Genomic DNA, 18144 nt, shown 5'->3' with positions numbered 1-18144 from the left:
CTGCTCTCTCTATAAACAAGCAAACAAACAAATAAATAAAGTAAGAAAAGACATAAAAACTGGCAAATGAGATTTCCTCCCCCTGTCAGTGGAGGAAGAGGAAGAAAATCGAAAGGAAATAGGAAAGGAAGGATGCACATCATATGATTCCATGATATGTAACGGTGTCCGGAGACCCTAAAACTTCCTGGCACCTACCGTTGCTGCACACGTCGTGTCTTGGAAAACGCTGACCTAGTCCGACTCTCTATTCCTGCCTCACACGCGAGAAAACTAAGGCCCCCAAAGAATGGGCGGTTTGCCCATGATCTCACAAGGTCGGCGACTTCAGCCAGACCTAGAATCCAACCAGAACTCTTTCCAAAGCACCTTTTCACTTCAGTGGGGAGAACTTAAAAAGATAAAAGTTTAAGGACACCAGTGGTGGCATTTCAGGCATTGGGCAGTCACTAGCCACACCTGAGTGGAAGGGAAGAAGGCAGAATAGACCGTACTGTAGCAGTCCCTGGGACCCTGGGACCCTCGGCCCCACGCCCTCCTGCATCACAGCCCTCCGACCTCCCGCCCCAGCAGAGGGGCAGAGCCTGGGCTCATCAGAGCTACAGCACCTAGGAGTGCAGCCCGCTTGGCTCAGACACAGGGGCAGAGGATGTTCTGGGCCTGGACAGAAGTGAATTTATGAAAGCAGAACGAACTCTCCAGGAAAGTGCACTTTTTTTACATTTAATTTCTTGGGGGGCGGTATTTTCTCACCTTTTAGCAAATGCTTATGTAGCAGTTACATTCCAGGTACTTCACAAATATTGAGTCATTTACTCCTCATGACAAACCAGTGAGGTAGGTACTATTACTGTTCCCACTTCAAATATGAGGAAACTGAAGCATGAAGAGCTTAATTCACTTACCCAAAATCTCAGCACTTGGAATTGGTAAACTCTGAACCCAGGAAATGTGGTTGGACTATAACGTGCAGTTGCCTCGATGCATTTAGTCCTCAGGATTTATGCAAAGAAGGTGTAATTAACTGCATTTTATGGATGCAGACATTGTGGCTCGGGGCTATTTGGCGTTTATGTTGCAGATCCAGCAGACTCTTGCTTTTCTGCTCTACGCCGCCGCGGTGCACGTCGGGAATTCTTCGTCTGGGGTCGTGCTTCTCAATCCAGCACGCGTGGCTACTGCACATTTAAAATGTAGCTAGTGTGACCGAGGCAATGAATTTTATGTTTTATTGCGTTTTCATTTTAAAACAGGTAAACTATTTTTTCCATTAAATGCAACTTAACCTAATCATTTGGGTAGGACAACCTTTCGCTTTAACCATTGACAGTTTAGCTTCCATGCTGATTTGCGTCCAAACTACATGTAAAATACATACCAGGTTTTGAAGATATTAGTATGAAAAAATTAGATGATCTCACTCATAACTTTTATCTGTTCAACTGATAATATGCTAGCTGTAAAGGATTAAATAGAATATATTATTAAAATTGATTGCACCAATTTCTTTTTATTCTTCTTCAGTGCATGACTAGAAAGTTTGAAACTACAGATGTGGCTCCTGTTACGGTGCCTTGGAACACGCTGGTCCAGAGAACTGGGATTTGACATCCTCAGCTGTGACCGGGGGACTCGGACTGGGGGCCAAGCCCAGAGTGCTCCAGAGAACGTGCCCACCAGTGTGCCGGGGGCTGCTGGTGTGCAAAGAAAGATGTGAAATGCCCCTTGCCTGTGTGGGCCGTGGGGTCGGGAGCCCCACCTTGAAATCCAAATCCACCTGCTACTACAAGCTGGGTGGTCTTGGGTGAATGCCTCACCTTGACTGTCTGTGGAATGGAGGTGACAGCCCCCATGTCACAGACAGTTCCTTCAGTGCCTCAGGGCCTTTGCACTTACTCTGTCTCCCCTCACACCTTTGCACTTGTCTTCCCTCTTCTTCCTTAAGAGCCTACTTTAAGCATCACCTTCCTGATGATTCCTATTGAAAATATCCACCCCCAGTCATGTTCGATAGAGAACAAATCTACCCTATTTTATTCAAGAAAATATATAACACTTATATTCTATTTTAAGTGGCCTTGGTTTATTGATTTTGTTTTCTTGATAATGGTTTGTCTCCCCACTGGTTTATAGAACCTGTGAGGACAAGGATAGGTCAGTCTTGTCACTGATGGGTCCCCTGCATTCACAAGATGACACAGTGTGAGACAAAGTTAGGAATGTGTGCATGAACCCAGCAGAGTGCGGGCCGCATAGCCTGGCTCAGAAGACAACCACGCCTGCCTTTCTTTGCCCCTTACAGCTGGGGGCTCTTCCAACCTGAACGTGTAGAAGAATTCATTCCCCGCCCCTCCCCCACAGCAGGGGAGTCTTCAAGGTTAAATGAGGTCCCAGAATCCCCTGCTGTGCCCTGAAGGCTCTGAGACACAGGTGAGCTAGTCCCTGGGGTTCTGCAAGCAGGGAAACAAAGATGACTCCCTCAGCCTCTCATTCAATCTCTGCCTGAGGAGGTTTTGTTTTTTGTTTGTTTTTTTGGGTTTTGACTCCAGTATATTTCAACATCAAGACCAAAAAAGGATTTTCACTGATAGGTGCTTGGGGTATGTGTGTGGCGGGGGGGCGGGGCTGCCCAGGGATGCTTCACCAAACAGCAAGTCCCCCTGCAGCCTGCTAGTCCCCGGGAGCAAGTTGTGTTACAGATGCTTTCCCCCCTCTGAGGCTCCATTGTGTCCACGTGTTTTGTTGAGCACCTACACTGTGCTACACCAGTCTAAGCACCTACACTGTGCTACACTAGTCTAAGCATTTCATGGGGATTAACTTAATTCAAACAACAACCCTATGAAGTAAGTTGTGGATTAACTTAAGTCAAGCAACAACCCTATGAAGTGAGTGCTGTACTATTTATAAGCCCATTTTATAGAGGAGGAAACTGAGGCAGGGTTTTCAGTAACTTTCTTGAGGTAGCACAGTGGGTCCGGGCAGAGGCGGGGTGCACTGGTAGGCAGACTGGTTGTAGGGTGCCTGCTCCTAACCAGTAGGCTGCACTGTGTCTGTCAAATGAATGCTGTGAAGCCCACCCGACTTCAGGCTTCCTCAGGGCACTACACTGGCCCTTTTGAGCCCAGAGTTAGCTCCTGTAAGTCTGTGGGTTTTGCCAAGTTTCTGGGCTGCTTTCCCATAGCTGAGCCTTGGGCGGCACCTTAGTAGAATGGGGATACTAGAACTTTCTGCCAGGTTCTCTAAAGGTTTAATAAAGCAATGGCGGAAAAGTGCTTTATAAACGGGAAGCACTCGGGACACTGTCCCGGTTTGCTCTGTATTTCCTCAGCACCATCTTGAGAATGAATGACGTTCTTCCCATTTCACAGATAGGGAAACTCAGGTTCCGAAAAGCAAAACGCTTTTTCCGAGATGACGGCGCGAGTCAGTGGCTGGTGTCTGCAACTCACACTGAGGTGCGGGGCGGGAGGGGAAGGGGTTGGAGAAGAGACACCCCTAGCGGGCGGGAGAGGCAGGTGGTGCCCGCGGCCCACGCTGGGACCGGACGGGAGGGCCGCGGCCGGGCGCGCGGGCGGGACCCAGGGGCGGAGCGCTGGGGATGGTGCAATCTCTCGCCCGAGCGCGTCAGGCGGCGGGTGGTTTACTCTGGTTTACATCACCCAGGCAGGAGCTGAACGGAGCCCGGCGTCCGGCGTCTCCGAGACACTTGCGGTGGAAGCGGCGGCGGCTCCGCACGCGTCTGGCTGTGGAGTGCAGAGGCCAGGGCTCCGACGGGCGCCGAGCTCAGCCGCAGCGGAGCGGGCCCCTGTCAAAGGCAAGGTACCGCGAGGAGCGCCGGGGCAGGCGGGCCGCCGCAGGTTAGACACACTCACCAACTTTTAACGAACCCGCCGTAGGGGGTGGGGGTGGCGACCTGGGCCTAAGTGTATCCGCTGCGTCCCAGGTGACGCGGCCCCGCACAGCTTGGGGTCGCCCGAGTGTGGTCAGCTCCAACTGGGGCGAGACTGAGCCCCCAGGTGTGGCAGCTGTGTCCCGGAGGCGGTGAGTCGAACACTGAGGTGTCCGAGTGTCACCCCGAGAAAGGTGTGCGGTTGTGTGTTTTGGGTGAGTATGAGGCGCGGGAGTCGTGCGGTTTGGTGCGGGGAGGTCTGTGTGTGAGGGACCGTGGAGGACGCTGGGCAACTGTGTATAAAGTCTGGCACTGTGGGGTGTGTCTGCAGGGGTCCGCGTGAGCCTGTGGGGTCTGGGTGGGGTATGTCTCGGAGGACACGGCTAGGGGACAGCTGGGCTGTCCCCGGGGCGGGGAACCGTGTAGGGCAGTGGGGATGCGGATGCTGCTCGAGAGGCGCAGAACCCCGGTGGGTGCCTGGCGCCCCCGCAGGTGTGCACCCAGCGGAGCGCCTACAGCCTTGCACGTTGCACTGTGCGCGCGCGCGAGCTTGTTAGGTTCCTGCAGACGGGGTGTGCTGTACTTACCGGCAGGGAGGGGGAGGCGAGGGCCAAGACCGCCCCTTCCCACAGCCTTGGGGCCCAGCGTCCTTCCCTTTGCCTCACCCCTCCGGACCCCCCCCCCCCCGCCCCCCAGCGCTCCTTTTGTCGCCGCAGAACGTGGTGTCCCGGGACAATCGGGAGCACGGCTTCCGCCCCCATGGGAGGAGCCTGGCTGTGAGAGGAGCCTGGGGCGCAGTAGATGGAGGGGTAGGCAAGGAGCGGGTATCGGACTTTGTGTAACCTTTTTTTGTATCAGTCGTGCAATCCTGAGTGTGATAGGTGTGAGCTCTTTGCGTGTGTACGCGCACTGTTGCCCATGGAGGGAGACCTGTGTGTCATTTAATGATGTGTGTGCCCTGCTCTTCTGTGGATGTGTGTCTGGACTGGCTGGATTGGAGCGAGTGTGTTTTTGAGGGGCATTGTACCCCTGTCTGCCTTATTGTGTGTGTTTGGGATGACTGGCCCTTATCCCCCCCCCCCACCCCCACCAGGGTGCCAGGGATCAGAGGCTGCCTCCATCCTACAGTGGTGCTCCCTCAGTGTGCCTGCCAAATCCCTTGTCCAGTGGGCCGGGGTATCCCAGGCCCCACCAGGCTTGGCAGGGATAGGGTCCAGGCGTCCTGACAACCGGGCTTGCTGATACAGCCCCAGACGAACCTCTCCAGGGTGTCCCTGCTTCACAGGGCACAAAGCGCCCACACAGCCAGGGATCATGTTGCTTGACTCAGAAACGCAGTGAGATAAACAGTGTCGTCCCAGCCTCATCCCTGGGGAGATTTCCGAGACTCCCGAGGGTAGCACTTAAGCCACCTTCAGCTATGAATAATAATAGCAGTAGTAGTAACAAAACAGTAGTGGTCATTTCCTGGTATCAGTCCAATAGCAGGGCCATGCTGCTTTACTTGTTTTAATTTCTTCACCACAAAAATCCCATGAGCTTCGCGTCCTGTGAAGGAACCGAGGCTCAGGAAGGCTGAAGACTTTGTCCAGGATTACCCAGCCAGGGTTAGATCCCGGGACTCTTTGACCACTGCCACCCCCATTGCATTCTTACCAAGACAGGACTGCAGCTTTCACCCAAGGGGAGGGGCTCACCCCGAAGGCAGTCCGTGCACTTGGGGGTAGCATGACTGGAGAGGTGGGCATCAGCCTGAAAATGGGCTGTGCGTGATGTTTCCCCATTAATCCTGCCTCCCACTGACCTTCGACTGTCCGAAGGTCTTTAATTGGGGTGAAGTCTCTGCCCCTCTAACTAAAACCTCATCCCTGGGCCTCTTTGTCCGTCATCTGGAGTCTGCATGGGTCCTAGAGAGCACCTTCTGCACTGGGAGGTCTTTGCCCGTTCCTCCATGCACCACTTAGCCCAGTGACACAGCTGCAAGGGCGTGGCCTCCTTCACCACCGAATGAATGCGGTCTCGGGGCCCTTCCGAGACCTCCCCTCCCACCTGATGACGAAACTGAGCCCACAGTGCCTGAGCATGGTGTGCGCCCTGGGAGTCTGGTGGCCCTCAGGCGATCATAGATAAAGTTCACAACTGAAAAAAAGAAATCCACCCACCTGTTTTGAGATGTTCAAGCAATAAATGAATGTAGAATCTTTATTTTTATTGAAATAAAAAATTTACTTGCCTCCTGACCAGATCCCTTCTCCTAGAGGTCTCCCAGGAGGCCAAGAGCTCCCGTGTGGCTGTTTTCCCTGAGTCCTGCCAGACCTTTCCCTGTACTATGGGAATATGGAGATGCATCATACTTAGCATACACTGCTGGTTTTTTTACCCACGCGAGATCATCTTAGGTGTCGTGTTCAGCGGCTCGCTTTGTCCACTTGATGATATAACCATTCCAGAGTGTATATTTGTGTGTACATACCTTATTCACTCAGCATCCTCCCCCACTCCTTCCATCCCTCCCTCCCCTGCCTAGGTGCTAGCTGCCCGCCCTGTAATACTCAACAGACACCACAAAGTCGTTCTTCCTTCCTCTCACCAACCACCAAGTCTGTCTTCCACTTCGCTCTTATTTCACTTACTAGTTCACTCTGGACGTGTTTTCAATGAGCAATATAGAGTTAACTCAATCTTTTAAATGGGTGTAGTTGTTCCACATATGGATAAAATAGAAGTTATGTAACCAGTCCCTTAGTGGTGGATGCTCAGAGTTTTTTTTTAATATATCTTATAGATTATGCTGTTACAGTATCCCACTTTTTTCTCCTCTTTATTCTCCTCTGCCTGGCACATCCCCTTCCACCACCATCCGCCCCTTAGTTCATGTCCATGGGTCACACATATAAGTTCTTCGGCTTCTCCATTTCCCATACTATTCTTAACCTCCCCCTGTCTATTTTGTACCTACCATTTATGCTTCTTATTCCCTGTACCTTTTCCCCCTCTCTCCCCACCCACTCGCCCACTGATAACCCTCTGTGTGATCTCCATTTCTGTGATTCTGTTCCTGTTCTAGTTGTTTGCTTAGTTTTTGTTTTGTTTTGTTTTTTAGGTTCAGTTGTTGATAGCTGTGAGTTTGTTGTCATTTTGCTGTTCATATTTTTGATCATCTTCTTTTTCTTAGATAAGTCCCTCTAACATTTCATATAATAAGGGCTGAGTGATGATGAGCTCCCTTTAACTTGGCCTTGTCTGGGAAGCGCTTTATCTGCCCTCCCATTCTAAATGATCATACATGGGCTGCAGTCATACCCTTGTACTTGTATCATTACATCAATATGTAGAGAGCTTCCTGGTCCTTTTTCAGAACTGTATAGTATTCTACTATATGGCTATACTGTGATGATTTAACCAGCCCCTTACTGCTGGACATTTAGGGGTATTTTCTGTTTTTTTTTTTTTTTCTCTTAGACACAAAGCTCTGATGAAGAGCATTTTGATTGGAGGATAGCTTGTGGACGCGGGACACGCAGGAGGGGTGTGTGCGGTGGTCAGTTGAACTCACTCTGCCAAATCACCCTCTGTCCAGGTCGTGCCAGTGTGCGCTCCCACAAGCAGAGGAAGACAGTGGCCACCAGACAGCCTCACTGTAGTGCCTTTCTCTCCCTCTTTCCAGATGCCAGACACCCCTCTGGCAGCTCCTATGAGTGCTCCCTCCAGGAAGAAGCAGTTAAAGCTGGACGATGACCTAGACATTGAATGTCCCACCCAGAAACAAGCTCAAAGTGGACCCCAGCCCAAGCTGTCCCCCTGCCCACTGCCACCGAGACCACCTCCTGCTGCGGGCCGTGCCCCTGCTGTGACCGCTGCCTCTCGGCTTGGGTACTATGTCCTCCAGGGGCCTGAGGAGGGCGGCCGGGCTTACTGGGCCCTGCACCGCCCCACAGGCACTGAATACACCTGCCAGGTACGTGCTTCGGGGGCCCCTCTCCGTCAGCATCACAGGGGGCCTGGAGAGAGCCTCGGCTGCAGGGGACCCTCAGGGCTGAGGAGCCCTTACGTTCACTTAGTCCTGTGTTTATTGGAGAAGCAGCCAGTGAGCCCCTAATTCTCTGTCAAGCCCCAGGCTGGGCTGAGACCAGAGAGGTAAACCAGATGGTCCCAGAGCTGGGGAATTCATAGCTTAGGCCCCCATAGTGTGATGCATGTTGTAGGGGTGGAGCTTCGGGACCACAAGAGCATAGGCGAGAAGCCTCTCGTGTACTCGAGGGGGTGTCCGAAAGACTGGGGATGCAGCCGGGGAGAGGTGGGAAAAGCGAGGGCCAGGCTGGGCAACAGCTGTGCAGAGAGGCCGAGAGGAGTGGGAACATGACGTTCCCGGTGGCTGCGTGGAGAAGGCGCGCAGTCAGGGTGGGAGATGGGGGCTGACAGCCACTGCGTGTGAGAGCTCTAGAAAAACCTCCCGCTGGGCTGTGGGAGCACTGAAGGTGTCTGCACAAGAGAAGATGAGCTATGGTGGACATCAGAACTCCTGGGACCCTAGAGGGCATTGGGCCTGCACTGTGGCCATTTTACAAATACAGAGACTGAGGTCAAGACAGCAGCAGGGTCATGCATGAATCCACATAACACTGGGCCTGGCCCTGGCTGGTGTGGCTCAATGGGTTGAGTGCTGGACTATGAAGCAAAGGGTTGCCAGTTCAATTCCCAGTCAGGGCACATGCCTGGCCTGGGGCCAGGTCCCCAGTAGGGGGCGCATGAGAGGCAACCACACATTGCTGTTTCCTTCTCTGTCTCCCTTCCCCTCTCTAAAAAGAAAATAATTCTTAAAAACAAAACAAAACATTGGCCTAGCTTTCTAGGATAAGATCCAGGGTTATTGGCTGAAATCAGGGACTGGGCAGGGCCAAGGACCCCTGAGGGTCAGGCCCACACAGAACATCGGCAGGTCACAGCCCGAAAGGACAGAGGTGAGAAAGTACGATGACAGGTATTTACTGAGCACCAGGTACTGCATTGATTGTTTTGTGTGCATAATATCTTCTAATCTTCACACGCTCTATGAGGTAGCTACTGTTACTGGGCCCATTTTATAGATGGAGGACACTGAGGCTCAAAGGGATGTGGTTACTTGCCACATCTCAGAGCCAGGAAGTGTCAGTGGACATTGGGCCCTGGCAGGCTGAGCCCCAAGCCACGTGCCCCACGCTGGGACAAGTAATTCAGACACAAGCAGGACAGGTTTGCTCTTAGAGGGCAGGCGTGTGGAAGACAGGAGAGGCCTGGGTACATGAGGGAGGGGCAGAAGGAAACCTGGCTCCCTTGGGAATGCAGAGAAGCCAAAGGGCTTAGGCCTCCAACTGGGAGCAGCAGCAGCTGGCTGCAGCTCCTGCTCTGGGGGTGCAGTGGACAGGGGGACACATCTGGACATGTGGTCCAGCCATCAGCTTCACCAGGGCTCTGGGTTGCCTGATGCAGGTCCCCGGTGCTCTGCCCCAGAAGCTCTAAGGAGCCCCTCAGGGTCCCCTTCCTGCAGGGTCACAGGTTCTTTGCTGTTCCTACTGGGGAGGGAGGCCCCTGCTGGGGGGAGGGACCGAATCAAGCTGGAGCTGGAAGCCGCACGCTTTCACATGGTCCCAGTTACTTAGAAACGTTTAGGGGAGTCTCCTGGGATGTGCTTGTCCCCTACACCAGCATGAACTGCAGGGGCTGACCTGTCGTTTCCACGTGTCTAGGGTTTTCTGGCCAGCATGTAGAAAGATAAACAACTGTCTTTGTAGATTGTCACCTAATTCATTAGTTGAACAGACCAGGGAGCACCAGCAAGCACCATGCTGTGGTTCAAAAATAGACAAAGGTCTGCTTTCATCAGGCTGACGTTCTGATGGGGGACGTGGACAATAGACAAGCGAATGAGCAGCATTTATGTCAGGTGACAGGAAGGGCTGTGGAGAGAGGGCTGGGAGCCAGGAGAGAGGAGGACCAGGAGGGTAGGGGCGCGGGTGATTTTAGCTAGGGAGGTCCGGGGAGACCACTTTGAGGAGGTGACATTTGAGCAGTGACTCGTGTGAACCAGGGAACCAGCCCTGTGGTTATCTTAGGGAAGAGCCTGCCTGTGTAGGGACGCAGGAAAGGCAAGTGCGAATGTCCACTTACCCTAACTTTCAAAAAAGTCTCCGTTTTTTTATTATTTCCTCCATGCCACTCACTGTTTTTTTTTTTAAGACATATGCTTACAGTTTTTCCTAATGGATCAAATATGTATATGCTTTATTTATTTTTATTTTCTGTGTAGCATAGCTAAAACAGCATGCAAAGGGTTTATGCCAGCTTAGCTGCTGACTAGCCACATGGCTCCTAATGGGCCACCTTCCTTCTCTGAACATCTGAGGCTCCCACCTGAGGTCCTAAGGCCCCAGCTCGGGGCTCCCAGCCCGTCAGCTCCTGACAAGCTGAGCCAACGCACCACGTGCCTCCCTTCCCTCCCCCACCCCATTTTGGCTTGCTGACCCGGGCCGCCACCTGGAAAGCATATCCCACGGACATTCCTGAATCATTCAGGTCACTTCCCCAGAGTCCCTTTTGAACCACAGGTTCTAAAATTGGTGCGCCCTTCCAAAATATTCTGTATTCCAGCCTCCTTCTCAATTTCTTTGCAGTGCTTACCAGAATAGTGCTGATTGTTTAGTGTGCATAAATATTTAGCCTTTGGGCCTGTTTACTGCCTCCCGTATTGGCCTGTGGGCACCAGGGGAGCAGGGACCTCAGCTGTCAGTCAGGTTAGACACCCAGTGGCTGTTGCAGGTAGGAATGAATGAAGGGTGGGCAGCGTGAATTCTAGAGAATGGAAGCTAGGATGATGATGGGGATGATGATGATGGGCATAAAGTTACTTCTGCCTCATCTGCTCTTTTGGATTTCCCTGCATACAGGGTTATTTTTGTTTGGGTTCCCCATTATTTTTCAACTATCTTAAGTTTAAGGCCATATAAGGCAGCAGTGAAGGGTACTTGATGGCCGTGAACCCTCCCAGCTTTGTCAGGGTTGAGTAGCTTGCCGCTGAGGCGCATGGCACAGGGTCTAGCACCCAGTAGTGGCTAAAGGGTTGGCTGGGACTGTTTCCAGGCCCAGCCTGGCTCCACGCGGTCCCCACCTGTGCTCACGACCATGCTCCACCCACAGGTGTACCCGGTCAGCGAGGCCCCGGTGGTGCTGGAGCCCTACTTGCGGCTGCCCCCTCATAGGCACGTGGCACGGCCGGCGGTGGTGCTGGAGGACACACACCACCTTTACATGTTTTTCCCGCGGCCCCACGGGGACCTGCACAGCCTGGTGCGCCGCGGCCGCCTGCCCGAGCCCGAGGCCGCTGGCCTCTTCCGCCAGATGGCCGCCGCCGTGGCCCACTGTCACCAGCACGGCCTAGTCCTGCGGGACCTCAAGCTGCATCGCTTCGTCTTCACTGACTGTGAGAGGTGAGCATGGCAACAGAGAACCCACCCGCAGACACACCCGGGAGATGGGTTGTGATGGGGAAACTGAAGCTCAGGAAGGCAAAGTAGCCCTCACAAAATGTGGGGAAGCCTGGACCGGTAGCCCTGCCTGGGTCCCAGGAAAAGGCTGACCGGGTCCTGTTGGAAGCCCCTTGGGGCGGAGCCCTGCCGTTGTGATGACAGCAACAGTGATGAAGGACACAGCTGCGCTGTCTGTCTCGGCCTGGGTCCTTACGAGACGAGGTAGATACTCTCATTGCCCCCACATGGCAGGCGAGGAAACCGAGGCCTAGAGAGGTCAGTAATGCCCAGGATCCCGCAGCTAAATGAATAGTAGAGCTGGGATCTGAACCCAGACGTGACTGCAGAGCCAGGGCCTGACGCCCTGTGAGCTTGAGAGGTGAGAGGCCTGGCTGGGTTGCTTGGTGACTGGGTGACCCAGGGTCTGTAGACCTCAGGTTCCCTATCGGTAGGAGAAAGGTCTGGACTGTCGAGATGTTTCCAGGATTTCAAGGTCACAGACAACAGCCAAAAATGCGCCTTGGGTTCCCCACACAGGAACCTTTTCCTGTAAAACTGAAAATGAGTGACTTTTGGAGTGGGGGACAGAAAGGGACCTGGAATCCTGTCCCCACCCGGACTGCTGGGACTATGCAGGACGGGCCACACGCACATCCATATAAACAACGCTGATTTCATGTCAAGGTTTTTTTCTGGGCCAGGCGGTAGGGGAGTGACTCCAGTGAACTTTTAAAAAACTTTTAATTTTCAAATACTTTTAGACTTACAGAAAAGTTGCAAAAAAACTGTCCAAAGAGTTCCCGTATTTCCTTCACCCAGCTTCCCCTAAGGTTAGTGCCTTACACGACCACAGCACAACTGCCACAACCAGGACGCTAACCTTGGCCTTGCGCTATTCGCTAAAGCACTGACTGGTTCAGATCTCACCCAGATCCCCACCCTGCATTCGCCGGTCACGTCTCTTTAGTGTCCTCCAGTTTGACTCGGGTCCACAGGCGTTTCTTGTCTGCCTTGACCTTGACACATTGGAAGAGCACCAGTCAGTCATTTTGTCGAATGCCCCTCAGTTAGGATTCCACTGATGGTTTTGTTATGTTAAGCTGAGGTTCTGTATTTTTGGCAAGAATATCCCAGAAGTGATGATGGCCCTTCTCGGTGCCTGGTCTCACGAAGCACTCGGTGGCGACGGGTGTTACTGCGGTGTCGGCCTCGATCATTAGTCACGGTGCGGTCTGCCCAGCGCCTCCATGTAAGGTTCCCAACCTTGACCCCAAGGTTAATGACATTAACCTTTGCCATTAATAAAGCCTTGAGTAATACCTTGTTGTCATTGGTAAGTACCTCGAGGTGTTTGGAGACCGCCGAGTGTGAATACACTGTTTCTCCTCAAACTCCCGCCCGCCGGTCTTAGCAGCCGCCTGTCTTCCCTGCGGCAGTTATTACAGCTGCGTTTGTCTAAGGGAGCTTTTCTATTTCCTTCTTTCCTTCTACATTTTATACTCGAAAAACTTGCCTTTAGTAAGATGTGAAATGTACAATTTAGAATGATTTTTAATCGAATGCACAACTTCAGATCATTTTGAGCCTTGGGTGAGCACAACACCCGCAGCCCCCCAGAGGGGAGAAAGTGCGGCTTCCTCCTCCCAAGGCAGTAGTTCGAGAAGCCGTGCTGGTAGAAGACGGGCGGTGGGGTTGGACAGACCTGGGTTCGAACCCCGGCTACACCAGTTCTCTGGCCTTGAGCCGTGGCTTCACCTGCCCGCACCTGACTTTCTGCATCTGTAAAGTGGGCGGCAGTGCTGACACGGACCCCCACTGCCTCCCCTTCCCTTGCTGTAATTCACAGCCTCCGTCACCATTCGTGACGTGCCAGCAAGCACTGGGGAAGCGGTGCCATAGCAGTAAAGTGAACAGCGGTGGGAGTAGAACGGGTATTAACAAGGCAACCGAGATGCTCCGTGGGCGGTGTGTGAAGCAGAAGCTGCAAACGGCGCGCCACACACTTTTATTTTGGTCCTAGATACGTGTTTATTCGTTTTCAATTAAAGTAGTTTGCCAGTGTTTCCAAAACGGGAACTCTTTTGTTAAAATATGATTTCTGGCTTCCCGTGGAGAAAAATGGGAATGTGGGGTCCCCTTGGGAACTACGTGAGCCATTGCTAGCGCTGGCTGTGATGGGTGGGAGCTGGCGTCGCCATCCCAGCCCCATGCCCTGTGGATGGACGAGGGTGTCTTTCTCACAGGTCGTACGGGTCGTACGAGGATGAAATGAGATGCTCCAGGTACCGAGCTCAGGGCTAGGTGCCCAGTGGACAGTTTGTAAATACTGACTGTGATGTTGGTAATGTCACCCTTTTTAGGCAGCGTTTGTGCTGAGATGTTTGGCCCAGTCCCACTTCCTATTTCTCTCTTTTTATTACCTTCCTGGACCCTAAGTTTGCATCTGTTTTGTAAGAAGTGTAATGCATGCCCTCAGCCCCCTTCCACCCCAGGGACTGTTGGGAAATGTGTTCCTTGCAAAGTCCTAGTTCAAATTTAATTGTTCTGTGACTTTGAGCAGTGGCTTAACTTCTCTGAGCCTTGTCTCTCTCATCTGTAAAATGGGCTCAGTCATCTAGCCACACAGGACTGGCTCAATTCTGCCAGATGGCTGCAGGCACTTGGGAAACGGGTAACATTCAGGGTGCTAGTGTGAGGTGGTGGCTTGACGGTTCCAGCAGGACCTGACCCCTCTGTCTCTCTCCCTGCTACATACAGGACGAAGCTAGTGCTGGAGAACCTGGAGGATGCCTGTGTGCTGACCGGGCCAGACGACTCCCTCTGGGACAAGCAGGCATGCCCGGCCTACGTGGGTCCTGAGATCCTCAGCTCACGGGCATCCTACTCAGGCAAGGCGGCGGACATCTGGAGCCTGGGTGTGGCGCTCTTCACTATGCTGGCTGGCCACTACCCCTTCCAGGACTCAGAGCCTATCCTGCTCTTCCGCAAGATCCTGCAGGGGAACTACTCCCTGCCTCAGGGCCTCTCGGCCCCGGCCCGCTGCCTGATCCACTGCCTCCTTCGACGGGAGCCAGCTGAGAGGCTCAGGGCCTCCGGCATCCTGCTGCACCCCTGGCTGCAGGAGAACCCGACCCCCTCAGTCCCGTCCCGAGCCCACCTCTGGGGGGCTGACCAGGTGGTCCCCAGAGGGCCAGGGCTGGAGGAAGTGGAGGTGGAGGAGGGAGAAAGGGCAATGGACCTATATGGCTAGGGCCACCCTGCCAGCCTCTCAGCTGTGAACTGTGGGCTGAGTCTGGGGCATCCCCAAGCTCTCTCCTACTGCTTTGAACTGAGACACACCCTGAAGTGCCTTCTAGGAGGGAGAAAAGAGGTGTGTGTGGAATGTGCTGTATGCACACACATGTGGTTCACACACCTGTGCACACGGACACATGCACTCGACAAGTCTTTCTTGGGGACCCCCTGTGTGCTCTGTTGTAGGTGCTGAGAACACGGCTGTGACCCAGAGACAAACCCCTGCTCGCAGAGCTGACAGTACTTTTCCATGCCCACAGGCCATTGTCTTGTGCTGGACTGGGTACACTCAGTGCAGGTGACGACACCCACTCGTGCTGGCACCGGCACCTCTGTCATGAGACAGTTCCTCTCACAAACAACCCAGCTGCCTTTGTATCTTGCACTTTTCAGAGGAGGGGAAGCATCGTGTGCCAAAGGCTCCAGGCCTCCCCCTTGCAACTTAGGGCTCCAGAACCCCAGCCATGCTGGGAATTCCGTGCCAGCAGCTGTGTCCTCTTGGTCACAGGATCCTCTGTCCGGGCCTGAGCCAAGGATTTGGGCTGGAAGATTGAGAGTGCAAATCGTGAGGTGGGTCCTCATCTGACTCGAGGAGTGGTTTGGAACGAGGGTCCAGACCTGCCTGCTGCAGCAGCCCCTGACCTGAGCAGGGGGACAGGTTCAGGTGGCGTCTGCCTCCTGGCCCCCTGGAAAGTGCTAAACCCAGTTCTGGGGATGCTTTTGGGGTCCAGGACCCCACATTAGTACAGGTTTTGTATACCATGACTACATTTTTACTTTGTGCCTAATAAAAGAGTTATGAAATACTTGTATTTCTCCCAGACATTTTTCCTATCCTGTCTTGTCAGTGTTCCCAGGCCAGCCCACGGCGAGTCCTCTGTGCTCCCTCTCCTTCTTCTGGAGGCAGTGGTGCCTCAACTGGGGTGACTTCTGGCTGCAAGTAACTGAAGCCCTGAGTCAAAGTAGCTTAAAAAAAAGGAGACGTATTTCACACAAAGCATGATTCAGCAGGTGGGGTGGGCTTCAGGGCTGGCCGATTCAGCTCTCAGAGCTGTCAGCAGGACCCTGGCTTCCCGGCCTCTTCCGTCTCCACTCTGTTGTCCCTGGTGTCTTAGAGACATCTGCGACCTGAGGAACAAGGGAGGTGGCACTGCAGTACTTGAGAAGTCAACACACTTGAACCCAGCTGCTTGGTGTCTGTGGGCCTCCGCCTACCCTCTTGCTCGCTGTGTGGCTAAGCCTGCCTGTCCCTTGAGGCTGGACCTGGAACCTCTTCTGACACTTGTCAGAGAAGGTCCCTGCACCATTGAAGCCCTCACCCTGCAGCCCTGCAGCAGCCCCCTGGGGTGCCAGCTGAAAGATGCAGATCCTTGGGCTCTGCCCAGACCTAGTGAGTTGGGCGCCCCAGGCTCTGCTCACTAACGAGCCTCCTAGCGATGCTGCTGAGCATCCTGTTTGAAGAACCTCTTTATTGGGAGAAATCCTGATTCCTTGGGGACTCAGCTCATTTCGGCCCTTTCTGTGCCTGTTTGACCCCAGCCCAGGTGTAAAACGCATGTAAACTATACCTGCCTGTGAGGCTAGGATGGGCCCACAGGTGTGGGAGGGCTTTACCAGAGGTCACTGTCTGAGCCACAGCCATCGTGCCAGCTTTATGGGGACAGACATGCAGCCCACATCCCCTTATCATTCTCTCCCCACTTCCCTGCCTTTGTGGTTCTTTAGAGCACTTAGCACCACCTGGCAGAACATTCTAGATCTGTTTGTCTGTGTTTCATACTATGTTTTGTTTACTGTCATGTCCCCAGCTCCTAGAATAGTGTCTGGAACACATAGCTGCTCAGCGAGTGTTTGTTGAATGACTGAACAAAAGCTGTTGCTCTCTAGATCCTACCTGCCTAGAGCAAAGCCAGGACGCTTATTAGGGGTGGTTCCTGTTTACTGTGAGCACACACCCACCATTCGCATGGTGTCCAGTGCTCTACATGCATTATCTCATTTGACGTGTGATAGTTAGCCCCAGTGGTCCTTGCCCCCTGTTATCTGTGCCCTTGTTAGTTCTCTCCCACCCAGAGTGGGGCTGAGCAGTGTAACTAATAGACAACTGCAAATGATGAAGCATGGCTTTTAATGCTAGGCCGTAAAAGATACTATAGCTCTTGCCTTGTTCCCCTGCATCAACTGTTCTGGGGAAAGCCAGCTGCCAGGTGGCTGGAACACTCTCGGAACCCTGTGGAGAGGTCCACGTGATCAGCGACTCAGGCGCCCTGCGATCACCAGCACCAACCAGCCATATAAGTGGCCTTTCTTGAAAGCCTCTCCTCCAGCTCCATCAAGCCTTTGACTGAAGCCCCAGCGAAAATCTTAACTACACCATCACGGGAGACTTTTAGTCAAGTGGCATAACCATTCCCGAACTCTTAACCCCTAGAAACTGTTGTTTGAAGCTACTCAGTTTCAGGGTAATTTGTTACTTATCAGTAACCAATAGCTGATGCAGAGTCTCACAGCATCCCCATAAGGGAGGGACCGTGATAGTCACCGTTGTATGGAGGGAAAACTGAGGCCCAGAGGCGGGGATGTCTTGTCCAGGGTGGCACAGAGTACACTGGGGACCAAACCCAGGTTCTAATGGTGGGAGTTTGCCCACCAGGATAAAGGATGTCCAAAGTGGCTGCCAGCTCTGCCCTCGAAGGGCTGAGGCAAAGACCAGAATACCAGAAAGTACGTATCTGCTCCAAATACAAATTTGTGCAGGTGACCTCAGGGCTTAAGGGGACACGACCACCACAAGCCAGCAGAATCAGCAGGAGAAACAAGGCAACAGGAGTGAAAAACAGCAGACGCAGACATCTAGAGTTTGGAGAGCAATATTATTGGACACAGATGATAAAATAAAAGTGTTTACTAATAGGGCTTACAAAAAGAACAAGCTTGAGCTCTGGCTGGTGTGGTTCAGTGGATTGAGCACAGGCTGTGAACCAAAGAGTCACCGGTTGGATTCAGAGCACATGCCTGGCTTGCAGGCCACGTCCCCAGTGGGGGCCACGTGAGAGCCAACCACGCATTGATGTTTCTCTCCCTATCTTTGTCATTCCCTTCCCTTCTCTCCTCCCTCACTCTCTAGAAATAAATAAATAAAATCTTTAAAAAAAATTGAAACTATGGCCAAAGTACAGGAATTACATATATCAAATGACCTAACAGACTTGAAAACCTAACTGAACTTATAAAATTGAAAAAAAAAACATTAACCAAAATTAATCCAGAAGATGAGTTAAACAGGAGATTAGATGTGGCTAAAGAGGACATTACTGAGATAGGAATCAGACATCAATCACAGATTCAAGAGACTCTATAAGTATTCACATGTAGACACATCATAGTGAAAATGCAAAAAATCAGAGACAAAGATAAAATCTTAAAAGCATTAAATGGGGAAAGCAGAGAGATTAC

The 18144-nt window shown here is 52.7% G+C and overlaps 1 protein-coding gene across 3 annotated transcripts; it reads left to right on the top strand.

The window, feature by feature from the left end:
- Positions 1-3593: 3593 nt before the first annotated feature.
- TRIB3 (tribbles pseudokinase 3) lies at positions 3594-15500 on the top strand. Of its 3 annotated transcripts, none has more exons than XM_036009673.1 (4): positions 3594-3822; positions 7560-7850; positions 11066-11355; positions 14152-15500. In XM_036009673.1, exons 2-4 carry the CDS (start codon positions 7560-7562, stop codon positions 14642-14644), a joined length of 1074 nt encoding a protein of 357 aa, XP_035865566.1. In that variant the 5' UTR covers positions 3594-3822; the 3' UTR covers positions 14645-15500. The 3 variants fall into 3 exon arrangements, with proteins under 3 accessions (XP_035865566.1, XP_028380445.1, XP_035865567.1); XM_028524644.2 differs by having other exon boundaries at positions 3646-3860; XM_036009674.1 differs by lacking the exon at positions 3594-3822 and adding an exon at positions 3914-4107.
- The last annotated feature ends 2644 nt before the right edge of the window (positions 15501-18144 follow it).

Source organism: Phyllostomus discolor, chromosome 9 (genome assembly GCF_004126475.2).
Source record: "Phyllostomus discolor isolate MPI-MPIP mPhyDis1 chromosome 9, mPhyDis1.pri.v3, whole genome shotgun sequence".
Lineage (NCBI taxonomy): Eukaryota > Metazoa > Chordata > Mammalia > Chiroptera > Phyllostomidae > Phyllostomus > Phyllostomus discolor.
Note: the sequence above shows the minus strand (reverse complement) of the source record. Positions and strands in the feature narration are given on the sequence as shown.

What these genes read in the sequence shown, in the direction of transcription:
- TRIB3 (XM_036009673.1), top strand. Translation starts at nt 7,560, where the DNA reads ATGCCAGACACCCCTCTGGCAGCTCCTATGAGTGCTCCCTCCAGGAAG. An exon ending in GCACTGAATACACCTGCCAG is followed by an intron (nt 7,851 to 11,065) that starts GTACGTGCTTCG and finishes CTCCACCCACAG; the next exon opens with GTGTACCCGGTCAGCGAGGC. An exon ending in GTCTTCACTGACTGTGAGAG is followed by an intron (nt 11,356 to 14,151) that starts GTGAGCATGGCA and finishes TGCTACATACAG; the next exon opens with GACGAAGCTAGTGCTGGAGA.